At 38.4% G+C, this 15182-nt stretch overlaps 1 protein-coding gene across 2 annotated transcripts in view; it reads left to right on the top strand.

Annotated features, from left to right (window-relative positions):
* The first annotated feature begins 176 nt into the window (after positions 1-176).
* LOC107692142 (uncharacterized) overlaps positions 177-15182 on the top strand; it is a 26151-nt gene continuing 11145 nt past the window's right edge. Inside the window, exons 1-3 of one of the 2 annotated variants that reach the window (XM_016491073.1) lie at positions 177-469; positions 12346-13049; positions 13359-13446. In XM_016491073.1, coding sequence (XP_016346559.1) covers positions 12440-13049; positions 13359-13446 — 698 coding nt within the window. In that variant the 5' untranslated portion in view covers positions 177-469; positions 12346-12439. Of the gene's footprint in view, positions 470-1015; positions 1143-12345; positions 13050-13358; positions 13447-15182 lie in introns of those variants that run through there. The other variant, XM_016491074.1, reaches the window with a different exon arrangement.

The following is a 15182-nucleotide window of genomic DNA, read 5'->3' as shown; positions in this document are numbered from 1 at the left end:
TTTATTTTTATGTCCCTGCCCATTTAATTGTTAACTCCAGTGTTGAGTTGGCAGTCCTCAGTTATGCATGTTTTTCAAACACATGATGGTGAAACAGCGTGCTGGATGCTAGATGGGCGGGGCCATAGTTTGTAAAGTGACATCACTGCCCTTTTGAAGTGAATTTCGGTACTTGATCCCATTGGATGAAAACCGGGAGTCCGATGGGCTTTTTGGTGGCTTGATCCTTTTTGTTTCTGAATTGCCACGTTAGGATTTGATCAACTTCCTTAACACCGATTTCAGCTCACGGTGAAGCAGTGGGTTGATATAAAGGGCTTTTTTTGCACGTTTGTATATTTTAAGCAATTTGCACAAGGACCCACACGCCTCCCGTATCACCTTGCCGCCGGTGTGAAGTCGTGGATTGTCCGCTTTTCCAGACTGAAGCGGAGGAGTCGAAACCAGGCGCTTTTAAAATCATCTGAAGGTAAATGGATGACATTTTGGAGCATGTTTACTTTGCTTATATTTCAACCTGTTTGCCTGGTTCAAATTCTCTTTTCAAAATGTCATTTCATTTGGGACCACAATCAACTTATTTGGTTTATGTTTTGTTTTCGTTCTGAATATTTTCTGGAATCAGGTTTGGTTTCGTGTTTGGGTTGGGCTGGGCTTTTAAAGGATGCGATGCATCGATTTATACACGCATGGTATGAACTGAGCAGCGGCCTGTGCTCCGTTTGAAACAACGATTCTTAGCGCGTGAAGGGTATCGTAATTAATGAAATGGCTCGCGTGGCTGCTGTGGTTACATGTAGCGATTCATCTTCGGATAAAACGAATGCCGTTTGATCACCATTTTTCTTGTCAAGTACAAAATAAATAGTATTTTCTAATGCAAAATATAAATACATCAACTATCTGGTCTTGGAAATGCAAACAAATCGCTACCTTTTGTGGGGGTTTCATCTAGGCTCAGCTTAAAATGTGAAGTGCAGTTCTTGAGAATGAGAAGATTTGATGTTGAGGAATTCAAGTCGATTTGAATCGAAACGCGCAATGATAGCATCGCTTCACTTCAGTAGCTGTCCTGTGTTATTCTGACCCGCCTCGCCTCTTTTTACCCGAATAAACTACTAAAGCTGAGAGAACTCGATAGTGTAAGTGGACTATCATGGATTGCCGTCGTTTGATAAGAGCTGCCTGTGCTGCTTCTCGGAGTTTGTTTGGGCACTGCCTCGTTTTGACTGGAAATGATCGTTTGAATCGCGCTGATGTCATGCTGTGTTATCACCCTATCACCCTTGTAACGCCAGCAGGTCTGTAGATAACAGCGTGTCACTCATCGCACCCTGTCTCTGTGTACATTCTAGAATTCAGTTCTACAAGTTCGTGACCGCTTTTAACGATAATGGCCCGGATATTTAACTGTTGCCCATTCACTAGCAGATCTTTCATGAGAGGTCGTTTTGTGTGGAAACTGTAGGTTTTAAGGCGCATTCACTAATTTCTTGTCAATTAAAAGGGTTTCGACAAAGAGATATGGGCAGTGAAATATCATTAAAATGATACACTCACGAGACGAAGATTCCAGTAATTCTACCTGGAGCGGGTCGCCCCTCATGGGCGTAGCCATGTTCAAATCACGTGACCGGCTGCATCATAAAATTAACTAGTTACTATTTTTAACAATACTATTGTTCATTTTGTATAGTGATTTTAGACAGTACACAAAGCTTAAACCTGTAAGTACTTCTAAACAAATTAAAGCCTAGCAACAGCCTAGTCCAGATACAATGAATGGATCGGCAAGTGTGGTATCCTCAAGACATTTCAAATAGAATAAGTAGCCTACAAGTGAAAAAAAAATTCATGCATCCAAGCCACTAAGTATTCTTATAAAGTACAAAACCACTGGTAGGCTACTATTAGGCCGAGCCGTACCGTGCCATACCATGCAGTGGAAAAGCGCCATAAGAGCCAGCTAAACATATACAAAAACTTAGTGAGCTCACTTAATTTGCAAGACATTGATAATTTTAGGGTAATTTTAAACAACCTTGTCGATGTCATATAATGCCCTGCTAAGACCATAATGGTCTATTGTGTCCTCCCAGTTGTCTCAGGAATTTGTCATACACTAATGCCAGCTGTTGTTTTGGTCGTCCCAATAAAAAAACGAATTGACTTGACTGAACAGTCCAGAACTACAACCCCAATTTGATGCTAGAATGATAGAACAAATAACACATGAAAACAGAGCCTACTTGTGCTAAGATTTATGATAGCCCCTCACTGTTTAGATGTGTGCCTGAGCTCAGGTTGGTCTGAAGTTGAACAGAGCAGCTGCTGTCATTAGTTGTTTTAGCCACACTCCTCAGTGAAGGACTCCTGACACTAATAGCTTTGTTTAAACAGGACACCCTCACCAGTCTGCTCTTGCTGCTCGGCTAGACTTGGGTTTACTTTTAGCCAATAGCGTTATGTAGTGATTGATTGTGCTTTCTATTGCATCCTGTAAGCTAATGATTTCATCACTTGAGTCATCTTGTGCTGGAACCAATTCAGGTTTTGTCATTGTGGTGTTGTGTTTTAGGTTCGCTGATCCCTCTCAAGTCTGTGGTCGCTATTTTGCAGACAACTTTGATTCTTTTTCTGCCATTTTCCCACACATCACTTCTTTTCTGAGTTAAGGTGCATTCACATTAGCAGAATTTCAGCAAATTGTTGCAGATGAAATAGTCATTTCAATAAATCCACCTGGAATTTTGTGTGAGAGCAAAAGATTTCCCCACACAGATATCGCATTTAGAAAAAAAAACATGTTTTAAAGGGTTAGGGTTCACCCAAAAATAAAAATTGTCATCATTTATTCACCTCAAGTTATTCCAAACCTTCCTTCTGTTGAGCTCAAAAGAAGATATTTTGAAGGATGTTGGTAACCAATCAATTGATGGTACCCATTGACTACCATAGTATGGAAAATACTATGGAAGTCAATGTCTACCGTCAACTGTTTGGTTACCATCATTCTTCAAAATATCATCTTTTGTTTTCAACAGAAGAAAGTAAGTCCCACAGGTTTGGAACAAACAGTAAAAGACGGCAGAATTTTCATCTTTGGGTGAAATATCCCAGCATTGATTGATCTTGGAATATTATTCGCTTCATTTAGTAAAAATTGTGTTTAAGGGTGTTTGTATGCATATCTATTGATGTACTGGCCAATGCAGCACTCACTGATTGGACCATTTAACAGCTTTTGAGATGTCTGGTTGGCTCCAGCTTAGCCATGACCTCACAGTGGGGTTGTCGAGTTGGACAAGCAGATGCCCAGCAAGGAAGAAGCCCCAAATTTTCAGTAGCGGATTAATGAAATAAACCATGTTAATCGTCAAATCTGTTTGCTTATGCACCAGTTCATTGCCTAACAAATACTCTGATAACCTGAATTTAATCATATATTAATCAATCCAGTTCACATTTAATAATATGAACTGGATTGACTCCAGTTGCAGTAATGTGAATTCCAGACTATCATCAAATCCTGGTACTCTTTTGTTTCCTATGAATGAAATGGCTTCCTGAGTTTTTACCATCAGGATAATCTACTCAGCGCTTGATGTCAGTTTTGCATTTGGAAAGAACATTTTGAAATACCACGTTATTCTATTAAATCCTTTCTGGTGGTTTTATGACCCCCTAATCTGCTAAAACACTGGCACTGACAAAAGAGCTTTTAACTGTCGGCAAACTGGTGCTAGATAACTTGGCAGAGAGTTTGTTTGTGTGTGTTTTTAGATTGAGCTGATGTCCTGTTTTAATCCTCTTGGGCTCTGTCCATATCCATCACAGCGTTCTGCTGCGTGTCCAGTATGCAAACTACACCCAAACCACGCCACCGTTTACCATCTGTTCTTTCTCTCCTTCTCCCTCTCATAATTCCCTCCTTCTCCAAAACATCTTCTGTGACACTAATCTTTTTTGTCGGTCTGTCTTGAACATGTGAGATGGTTGCAGCCTTTGCTTAAGTCCAGTTCCACCTTGTCTTCCGTAAGAAGTGAGTTTAAGTTTCTTCAAAAGTTCTTTTACATCACTTTTACTTTTGCCCTGTGCCATTTTGCTCCCTGTTTTTGTCCAATATCTCTCATGTTGTTTTGGCAGCTCCGTTCTAGCCATGCCCAGCCCCCGTCAGCATGGTGCACGCCACACAATGGGGAATGTCCTCTCTTAATCCTTACATTTATGCATTGCAAAATCAAACCCTGCTGGGTCATTAAGCCCCATTCACACCCTATTCTGAGACAACACACACAACTTGCTCATCTGGAGTTAATTCTGTTGGAAGAGAGGGAGTAGGGTCGTTGCGTTTCTTCCTGTTTATCTGCATCGTTGCTACCGTTTCACACTCTCAGCGCTGTCTGACACTTCAGCTCGACCCCACACACAATACTGACCCATTATCCTTCCCTACACCCATCTAGTAACCATTCACCAATGCAAATCAAACTACTAAAGACCCCGATATGCCAGTTCTCACACCATTATGTATTTGTTTAAAATCACACCTTTCTTTGATTTTGCTGGCCCCTTAAAGCGATGCATTTGTGTAAGAGAAAAATATGCAAGACTTGCATATTCTCATCTTATTAGTTTATAAAGTTTTAATTATGGATATTTTTCTTACACAAATGTATCGCTTCACTTCAGAAGGACTTTATTAACGCCCCAGAGCCGTGTGAAGTACTTTTTATGATGGATGGACACACTGTTTTGGGCTTCAAAATCTCGACTCCCATTCACTGCCATTATAAAGCTTGGAAGAGCCAGGACATTTTTAAATTTAATATAACTCCGATTGTATTCATCTGAAAGAAGAAAGTCATATATGGCTTCAGGGTGAGTAAACCATGGGGTAGTTTTCATTTTTGGGTGAACTAATGAAATTTGCTGTTAATTTACTCACCCTCAGGCCATCCAAGATGTAGGTGACTTTTTTTTCTTCTTCAGTAGAACAGTAATGAAGATTTTTAGCTGAAACTGTGGTTCTTGGTGATTCATAAAATGCAAGCCAATGGCTGCCGTCACTTTGAGAGATGAAAAAAAGCAACACAAAATTAATACAAGTGGCTCTTGATGATATATTGAGGTCGTATGAAGCGAAATGATTGGTCTGTGCAAGAAACTGAACTTTATTTACAACATTATTACCTGTAATCCAGAGCCTCAGGCAAATGGGGAAGTCTGATTCTTTTCCACAAACTGGTTCTTTCAGACAGTTTGTTTCAAATAAACAATTCACCAGTTAATTTACATGAATCACTAATAATCAATAATGATTTGTATATGCAATTATATTATTAAAGCACCCAATAATTATTTAAAATGCGTATGTTTTAGATGTCTAAAGAATATGAAGTGAATAAACTTAACTCGTCTTAATCAACTCACCTTTTTACATAAACCATGAGAAACAATAATAATGTTATAAATAATATTGTTTCTTGCACAGACCAATCGTTTTGCTTCATAAGACCTCAATATATCTTTAGGAGCCAGGGGTATTAAGTTTGTGTTCCTTGATATGCTTTTTTTATTCTCAAAAACTGGTCCTCAAAAATCAAAGGACCAGGGTTTCATCTAAATATCTTCTTTCTGTTCTACTGAAGGAAAAGTCACCTACATCTTGGATGGCCTGAGGGTGAGTAGATTAGCAGCAAATTTTCATTTTTGGGTGATCTCTTTAATGGTGACCCGTTGCTTTAGATTGACCAAGATAAAAACTGGAACCTCCTGAAGGAACTGTTGTGAATGGGGGAGAAAATTTACAGAAAGTGTTAATTTGTACAATATCTGTACAGTATAGAATTATGTCTTTGTGGGTGGGTTTATGTGTGATAGCGAGTCAAAAAGATGAGAAATCACACCCACCACTGGGAACGGTTTTATTAGCTTGAGCGTATTAAAGAATTTCCCCCTTCCTGTGAGGAGCCTGCAGTTTTTAGTCTGTTGTGGGTGTATATAATGTTGCGACTTCCTGTCTCTTGTCCGTTTTAAGGAATCTGGTGTGTTCATAAACATGCCGAGATGTTTCTCAGGGAGAAAGATGGGAATCTGGGTTTTCCAGCACTACACAGCATGTTCTATTTTGTTCTGAATGTAACTGATATGCAGGCGAAGACAGAATCGGTTTTTCCCTTTTTTTTTTTTTTTTTTTTTTTTTTTTTTATGAGGTGGTTTTGGAAAATCTGACACATTCTGCACACTGGATTTAAACTTGATGTATAACAGTTCTGTTTGTTTGTTAAATGCTTTTTCTAGTTTGATTATGCTTTAAGCTACTTACTATGGTTTAGTACTCTGTTGCACATTTTACAGTTTAAATCGATTCTAGAGATTTTTCTTCAACATTAACACTGAAAATGTTAGGCCTACTGGCTGTTGTTTTCTGTATGGGAAGAGTGAAAGTAAAAAGTGAACACCCACACAGACTGATGCCCATGCAAATTTCAGAGGTTTCATTAACTTGAGAAGCTGGTTTATGTAAGCACAGACTTGATTTCAGATGACGTTTTGAATTTTATTTATTCAAAATACTTTTTGTAATAATTTGCCATTGTGTTGCATTTGTATATTTTCTTGTACAGTTTAAAAGCTTAACGGGATAGTTCACCCAAAAATGAAAATTCTGTCATTAGTTACTCACCCTCATGTCGTTCCAAACCCGTAAGACCTTCGTTCATCTTCGGAACACAACACACATTAAGATATTTTTGATGAAATGTGAGAGTTCTCTGACCCTGCATAGGCAGCAACGCAACTGTAATGTTCCCAGGTCCAGAAACATAGTAAGGACATCGGTAAAACAGTCCATGTGACATCGGTAGCTCCCCCGAGTTACATCTTCCGCCATTTTAGAGTATCACAACACATACCCACGCTTTCCCCTAAGCATAAACAACGCTGATTACGCAGATTACGTTCATGCGTGCGCTTTCTCCCCCAAATGTAAACAACGCTGATTACATCGATTACGCTCTTGGGTATTCTCCAAAATGGCGGAAGACGTAACTCGGGGGAGAAGAATTGTTATAGAAATTGTTATTTTTGTTTTCTTTGCGCTCAAAGTATTCTCGTAGCATCGCAAAACTGAAGTTGAGCCACTGATGTCACATGGACCGTTTTACCGATGTCCTTACTACGTTTCTGGACCTGGGAACATTACAGTTGCATTGCTGTCTATGCAGGGTCTGAGAGCTCTCATATTTCGTGTTCCGAAGATGAACGAAGGTCTTATGGGTTTGGAACAACACGAGGGCGAGTAATTAATGACAGAATTTTCATTTTGGGGTGAACTAACCCCCTTAAGGTAAGTAAGATTTTTATTATTATTTTGAGAAATTAATATTTTGATTCAGGAAGGATGCACTAAATTGATGAAAAGTGACTGTAACGACATTTCATGTTACAAAAGCAATGCAAGTTTTGGACATTGTTTAGATCTGACAAATGTACAAAGCATAATAACTATCCTTAAACAATAGCTTTATGCACATTACAGCATTTTAGTCTTTAGTGAGAGCGGTCTCATGGTGTCGATGTGGGAGTCAGATGAATAATTGACTATAATGAGGAGGGAGTAAAAGAGAGGGAATAGCAGGGTTGTGTTGCTGCGCTCTTTCAATGTTTTCATGTGTTGATTCTTAGGAGTATGTGTGCCAGGAGTAGAGTTGTGAGAGCACTGCCTTCTATGGGCAGATTGCATGTGAGGTAGGTGTTTGTGTCATTTCTGACCGTTTTTCTTTGGTATTCCATCTCTCATCTGATCCTTTTCTAAGTATTTTTTTGTTATTGTCAGGTTAAATTTACAGATTATAACTTTCATGTAAAACAACAAGTTCTAGCCAATCGGTTAGAATAAGGAGATATTTGTTAAACGAAGGCCTGCCACTGGCTCTTATTACAAGAATGCAGGATGTGGCCAACTACAGCTGCATGGAAATAGCTGCATGTCTGTGACAGCTGGTTATGGCTCGGCCCTGAGGAACTAGAGGCCCTGTGCAGGAATTTGGGTTTGCAAGGCCTCTTTATATGTTCCTTTTAGCTTTATATCAGTTTCTCTTACACACGTTTTCTAGAAACTGAATCTAGAATGTGGCATTTGCTTCGCGCCTGTGTGTAATGCTAGCTGTCACCTGCAGATGTTTCTGAAGTGCTTAGTGGGAAGCCGTGACAATGCAGTACATCAAGCTACTACAGTAGGTGAAACATGACAGACACACTTTAAGGACGTCCCCGTGTGGAAAGTAGCTTTATAAAGGTATTATTTTAGATTTGATCAATCCAGGGGTTGAATGTAGGAGTTAGGAAAGCACACGTGTTTTAAAATGTCGTGGCACCTTTATAATCCACTGTCTGTCTATGCATGTACATTACCTAATCCAAACAAATGATGGATTAAGATAATGGACAAGATTGGTATGAGGTTTAATGACCGTTAACTGATGGTGGAGAGGCAGAAAGGTTTCCTACTTTCATTGAAAACCTGGTAATATCAGGAAATTTTTAAATAGTGTTAAAGTCATGGAAATGTTTATAGTGAATATACATTTTTCTAGTTATGCTCTGCTGTACAATATCATATAAGATATTGCTTGCTCAAAAGCCATGGTAATTTCTGATTTGTGAGCAAATTGTTTAATCGAGTCCGTTTCAATAAATTGGATGAATTGGTTCACGCATCAGTCTGAAATTCATTGGCAGATCAGTTTGAATCAAAATGTTGAACAACTGGAAAGGCCTTGGAAAAATCATGGAAATTTGTTGGTAGAAAAGTGTTATCTGAACTCTTTGAAATAAAGATTCTTTATTGGCATCTGTTGTTCCATAAAGAACCTTTGACATTCATGGAACCTTTCCATTCCACAAAAGGTTATTGATAGTAGAATAAGGTTCTTTGGTTTACTAAAATGTTCTTCACATTAAAAAAATTAATGGTTCTTTTATGGCATCACTGTAAACCCTCCTTTAGGAACCTCTGTTTTTAAGAGTGTGGACAGTTTTGGTTTGAATGATAAAGCAGGTTTTTCATGAGCACCTGAATGTTCTCACAAGTGCTTTTGCTGTTAGTTTTCCCTGAAAGAGGCCTGTTTTATTATTTGAAGTGTATTGTTAAATGGAGATGTGTGTGTGATTGTAATCTTCAGTGCTTTTTTTATTAAGCTGTTTGCATTAGCAGGCTTTACCCTTTTCTGCTGTCTTTGTGAACACAACAACTGCTTCATCCAGTCAAACCAGGACACACACATACACACACACACAAACACACACACACACACACACACACCCTACCACTTCATACACACAATTATTATAGCATATCTTATTCTTCCTTACCCTCCCCTTATTGTTTAGTTAGTTTGTCTCTTTTTTTCCTGGTTCTCTTTTATGCGTACCAGGGTTTTAGTTAACTGAAACTACAAAGACCTTTTTTCATTGCTTAAAAGAAGATAAATGTTAACTGAAATACATTTTTTATTAAAACCTTATTTAAACCTTTTATTTCAGCTAGTTGCAAAGGCAACATCTCTTTTTTTTATTTAGTTTAACTTGATGTTCTAAAAAATTTAACTAAAACTGAAGTAAAAATGAATAAAACCTATAGTTATATATAAAACAAATTATAAAAATGACAACAAAATTACTAAAACTTTAACCAAAATTAAATTGAAAACTGAAAATATGAGAATAAAAACTAATCCAAAATATTAATAAAACTGTAATATAATGATACCAAAATAACACTGATGCACACTTTGCTCATGTGGAGAGTGACTAATGGATATTTATGGGAAACAGTCTGAACTGTGGATATAAAACAGCTGAACTCATAATTGTAGATTCATCTTATTTTCTTGTTTTTTGAGGATCTGTGCTGTGAAAGTTCTTACTGAAACTTTGTCTTCTGATTAAACTGGATCCTTTTTTTCCATATGTCCCCTTGTTGATCTGCACATCACCATGGAGACACATCAGCAGGGCTGCTGGGTAATTTTTGTCCTGTCGTGGGCAGAGTGATGACATCCCAATTCATCAACTTGCCCTGTAGGGTGACAAGGTTTCTAGAATGCGTGTCGTGCATCCTCTTTGTTTTCTGCCTTCTGAGGGACATTTCTGAAGGGCTTTCAACATTTTTATTCAGAGTTTCGTTGTTTGTTTTCCTCTTCTTGATTCTGTCACACATACTTGAGTCCACTCATTTCCTGGATGGTGCCACATTAAAATTAGATTTCTCCGCTTGCCTTGTCATTGTTACTTCATTCCACGATTTCCCCCTTTCTCGGTCTTTATTTGCTCTCCGCTTTGGTTGCTTGGGCTTGTAGAGCCAGAACAATAGCTCAGCTGCTAGGGCCATCTGTGGCTACAGACAGGGAACAGATCTGATGGAGAGGAGGAGGGGAAGGAGAAGAAAGAGGGGGGTTGTGGTTAAGGAGAACTGTTTAAGGGGGGGAAGAGCAAGATATGAGGATTCAGAATAAAGGAGTTTGGAGAAAGGACAGGGGTGAATGGGTTCATAGCCCCCCCCCACCACCACATTGACTCTTTATCCTCCTTTCTTCAAATCCCATGCCACAATCTTTGCTGACGAGCTTTTGCGTCAGTCCCTGAAGAAGAAGAAAATGACTTGCATAGTGCAGTCCTCCAGTGAAATGGTTATATTTAAATTATTTTCTTTTAGAATTCTGCCAAATTTTAATTTGGGTTTAATTTGGGTTGGCAAAGTTGTGGATTTGAATCTGTGTTATGTGAAAAAGATGTATATTGGGACAAGGGTGATTCTCTGTTTACATTTGGCAGACATAGGAAATTACTAGTTTTTATGAACAGGTAGATGAAGTCCAGATAATGGCATATTTCTGTAGAGCAGGTGGTGGTGACTGTTCTGTGTAAATGATCCACACAAATAAATCATCTTAATATTTAGATTTTTATGGAGCCTAGTGTTCATTTCAGACTAATGTCTTGGAGACCTACTCAAGATACTAACAAAAACACTTTTCTGCAGCACTCTCAAAATGTTAGTGTAAAATCTTTAAAAATGCTACAGTAAAAACCTGATAATTGGTTAACTGTAAAATTACCTAGCCCATATGGTGAAAAACTAAATGTCGTATTATATGTAATGCTTCTAAAATAAAAAACTATGAATTACTATGAATTGTAATTTATGGCGAAAACCATTTATATACGAGTACTAGGGCTGCATGATTAATCGAAATTAAATCGCAGTCGCGATTAGGCAAAAGCTGCGATTGTCATGCACATCTTGTCAGAGAAGCACGGTTCTGTGATCAGCAGTAAATCTCCATCCGAAGGCCAGAGGGCGCTCTCGCGCGGAAACTCCAAATACTCCTTGCAGAAGAAACCCAGGAAATCCATATAGGCTACCGGTTGCTGAATAAACAGAAGATTTAACTGCTTTCATTAATTCAACGAAGTATTCTAATTTGTTGAGATAGTGAATTGGTGGGTTTTTGTTAAATGTGAGCCAAAATCATCACAATTAAAAGAACCAAAGACTTAAACTACTTCAGTCTGTGTGCACTGAATTTATTTAATACGAGTTTCACAATTTGAGTTGAATTACTGAAATAAATGAACTTTTCCACGACATTCTAATTTATTGAGATGCACCTGTATATGGTTTATCTGAGTTCGTCTTATAATTTTTATTATAATAAAGAATATAATAATGCAATGCTAATCGAGCCTTTATCACTTTTTGGAATACTATGAAATATGTTGCGTGCCTTATTCAGTGTAAGAAGCCACATCTCACAGAAGGATTTCTCAGGATTTCAGTTTGCTTAAACTAAACGTGAACTTACCTGGGTAAAAACTGAAACCAGCTTTGTGCAACAGGCCTCTCGACTTGATATTTTTGGATTTTGGTTCTTTTATTTCCTGTTTTTCCCAAGTTGCCCTTCATCGGAATGCATAGTGTAGCTTTAAACATTTCCATGATACCATTCTTCACTAACTAGTAATACATCAGAATTTTACTCCGTATTCAACATGGAAAATGTTTTCAGTCCCTTTAAAAAAAAAAAAAAAAAAAAAATGCTGCTTCCTCTTGCAATGAATTTTTACTTTTAAACCCTCTCTCTTTCAGTTACATGGTTACTTAAAATTCTTTAATTCTGTTACACACAACATTTCTCTGCCAACCTGATTGTATTTATGTCTTTGTATGAGAAGCAACTGTTGCACTCCAACTTAGTAAAAATCAAGTTGCTTCAGGTGTGTAGAGCCAAAAAAAGTCACTGCAAATAGCATTTAATTGTCTTTCCTGTTTTCTTGCAGGGCAGTTATTGAGTTATCCCTGGGTTCAGTGTATGAACAGCACTGAATCCAGCGAGCTTATCAAGCAGCAACAGATCGTCGGGTAATATTGGCAATGAAACCTGATGGGGCGGCCACAGCACCATCTGAACCAATGGAAGCCGATGGAACAGAGCCCATAACCGAACCAACCGGGAATGACGGGGCATCTCAAAATGGCACTACACCATCACCCCCACAACCTGATGCACCCCAAAATGAGCAAGCGGCTCCTCCAACTGTAAAGGAAGCTTCTGAGAAAGCAGTAGATGCTAAAAACAAATCCAAAGGCCCGGTCAAAGGCAAGATTGCTGCAGGTCCAGCTTCCACTGGACCTGGCACACGACCCAAAGCAACCCAAAGCCGTGTGGCTAATGGCCTCACAAAGACTGCATCGAGTACCACAACCAAGAAACCCATTCCAGTTAGCACTGCTGCAGCAGACAAGAAGAAACCCACCACTAACGTTGGACCTTCTGGTCCAAGTAAGAAACCCGTTGGTTCTTCTACTGCCATTGCAACTTCAAGGGCCCAACCTAAAGCAGCAACTGTTGGAACTAGCAGATCAACGACAACTGCCGTAGCCAGTGGAACAAAGACAGGACTGGCTGCCAGCACAGCCACCAGCCTGAGTAAGAGACTTGCCACGGCTGCCACTAGTGCTACAACCAAACCTAAAACCACAGGTAAGATGACCTGGCATGTATGGGTTTACGAGGTCACTTACAGAGTTTAGTTCTGGTACTTCTAAGATTGGATTTGGGCATGTACCAATAACTAAGCATCATTAGAAAATGTTCCATTTATTCTCATGTGCCAGATACAACACAAACCTGTTGTGGTGCAGGGCGTCATTATGTAAAATAGAAATTTAATTTTATTTAATTATAGTTCTTTTCATCATGACTTTGCATTATATTTTACCACTATTTTCTTGAGCAATCCCAGTCAGTTTTTACTTTGGAACATGATTTATTTCAATTTCATTTCCTCAGCTCCTGCTCCAAGGCCAGCTGCTGCCCCTGCTGCCAAACCCAGCACTTCAGCCATAGCCAAAACCACTGCAGCTCCCAAAACTAACAGGTAAAGCAGCTTTTGGCGATTTAGATGGTAGTCTGAGCTTGGAAATTTGACTGTATTTGAATGGAAAATTGGAATGCTGGGAAGTGCACGATTGCACAACTTTTGATGTGGCTTTGTATCAATAAGGCAGATTTGGATGAAGTCACATCTGGGAAGTGCTTTGTGTTCTGCAAACCATTTAGTGGATATGCCATACAAATATCAATGACGGCATGCTTTTTGCAGTGAATGGTCTCTGGTTTGTCTGGTGGTTATTGGCTCAAGTTTCTGTCCCTTTGTGTGTCAGACTCCCTGAAAGACTGCTTAGATCAGGCTTCGCCAGAGTATAGGCTCAACAGAGCTATTTTTGTTGATGCTACTCTCTGGGAATGATAATTGGTATCTTCACTTGAGTTAAATGGCTTTTATGACCCAAGTTGGCTACATTACCAATTATGTCTTTGTTGTCTTCAGTCTCTTGTTTGTTCCTTTCATATATTTTACTTGGCAGTTTTACTTCCAGTCTTTTAGAGATTTTAGTCATTTGATTCTGTTTTCTTGATCAGTTTTATTTCTTTCCCCATCTCCTTACAAATGTGAGTTCCTTCCCCAGCTTATTTAACAATACTATTTATTCTTTCTGTTTATGAAAAAAAAAATGTGTATGCAGTGAAACCATTTATGGTAAATTTGGTAAAATGCTATGGTAAGTTTTATATTCATATTTTATTATTATATTTAAATATTAAATAAAGAAATAAAACATTTAAATTAACAAGTTGATTACTTTCATATCCAAGCTCTTCAGTTGTAAGTATTGTAAATGCAGTCAATCAATGTGGATATGACTGGTCTTATTTGATTATTACGGTTTAATTATGAGCTTAATTCTATGTAGTTATGTGGATAAAGGCTGTTTAAACTCACTTTTGTTGAAATGTCTGTAACTCAAAGAACAATGGGTAGTGAATAGTGTGTGAGCACTCATTTGATCTGTCCGTTTAGATGGGTTTTCTTTATATATTCTCAATGTAGCTGCAAATGAAATGTTTTCACTGCAGAAACACAATCACACTCCAACTGTGGGAAATGTAAACTAGCTCCATCAAAGTCTCCTTATGATACAATATATGTGTATGTGTGCTGGCTAGTGGCTAGATGTTTTAGGCATTCCTAGGAGAAGACTTTTTGCCAGTTTGTGACTAACATTGTAAGGGAGAAGAGGGTTATTGGGCAGGGTTCTTTGTCTGCAACTCTTACTACACCAACCATCTTGCTCACTCAGTTTTTAGTTTCATGGGACTTGGATAAGTGCTGTGCTAACCAAATCAAATTTCCCTTGTATTTGGAGTTTTTTGTTGTTGTTGTTGTTGTTGTTTTTTTCTCTGTTGCAAAGTGAGCCTCTTGAAATTTTCATCATCGACCATTTTAATTTCCCTTGAACCAAGCTGCTGGTTAGTCTTTCACCATTTGTTTTCCTTTTTCCTTTGCTACAAAACTACTGGTAAACCAGATGGCTTCTGTTACATTATACCACAGGGCAAATATTTAAAAATGAATGAGCTTATAAATTTAGAAATGGTGCTAATGATGTTGAAAATAAAAGGACCACACACCCTTAAAGGTCTAGAATGAATGGAGCAGTTAAAAGTTTTAAAACAATGTTTAACTGGAATATAAGGGGAATTCACTGCCCAAGGCTCTGCTGAGTGACACTTGTTTAATCCGGAACAGTACCTTCATCCTAATGGCCATTT

This window comes from Sinocyclocheilus anshuiensis, unplaced genomic scaffold (genome assembly GCF_001515605.1).
Source record: "Sinocyclocheilus anshuiensis isolate Anshui unplaced genomic scaffold, SAMN03320099.WGS_v1.1 scaffold322, whole genome shotgun sequence".
Lineage (NCBI taxonomy): Eukaryota > Metazoa > Chordata > Actinopteri > Cypriniformes > Cyprinidae > Sinocyclocheilus > Sinocyclocheilus anshuiensis.
Note: the sequence above shows the minus strand (reverse complement) of the source record. Positions and strands in the feature narration are given on the sequence as shown.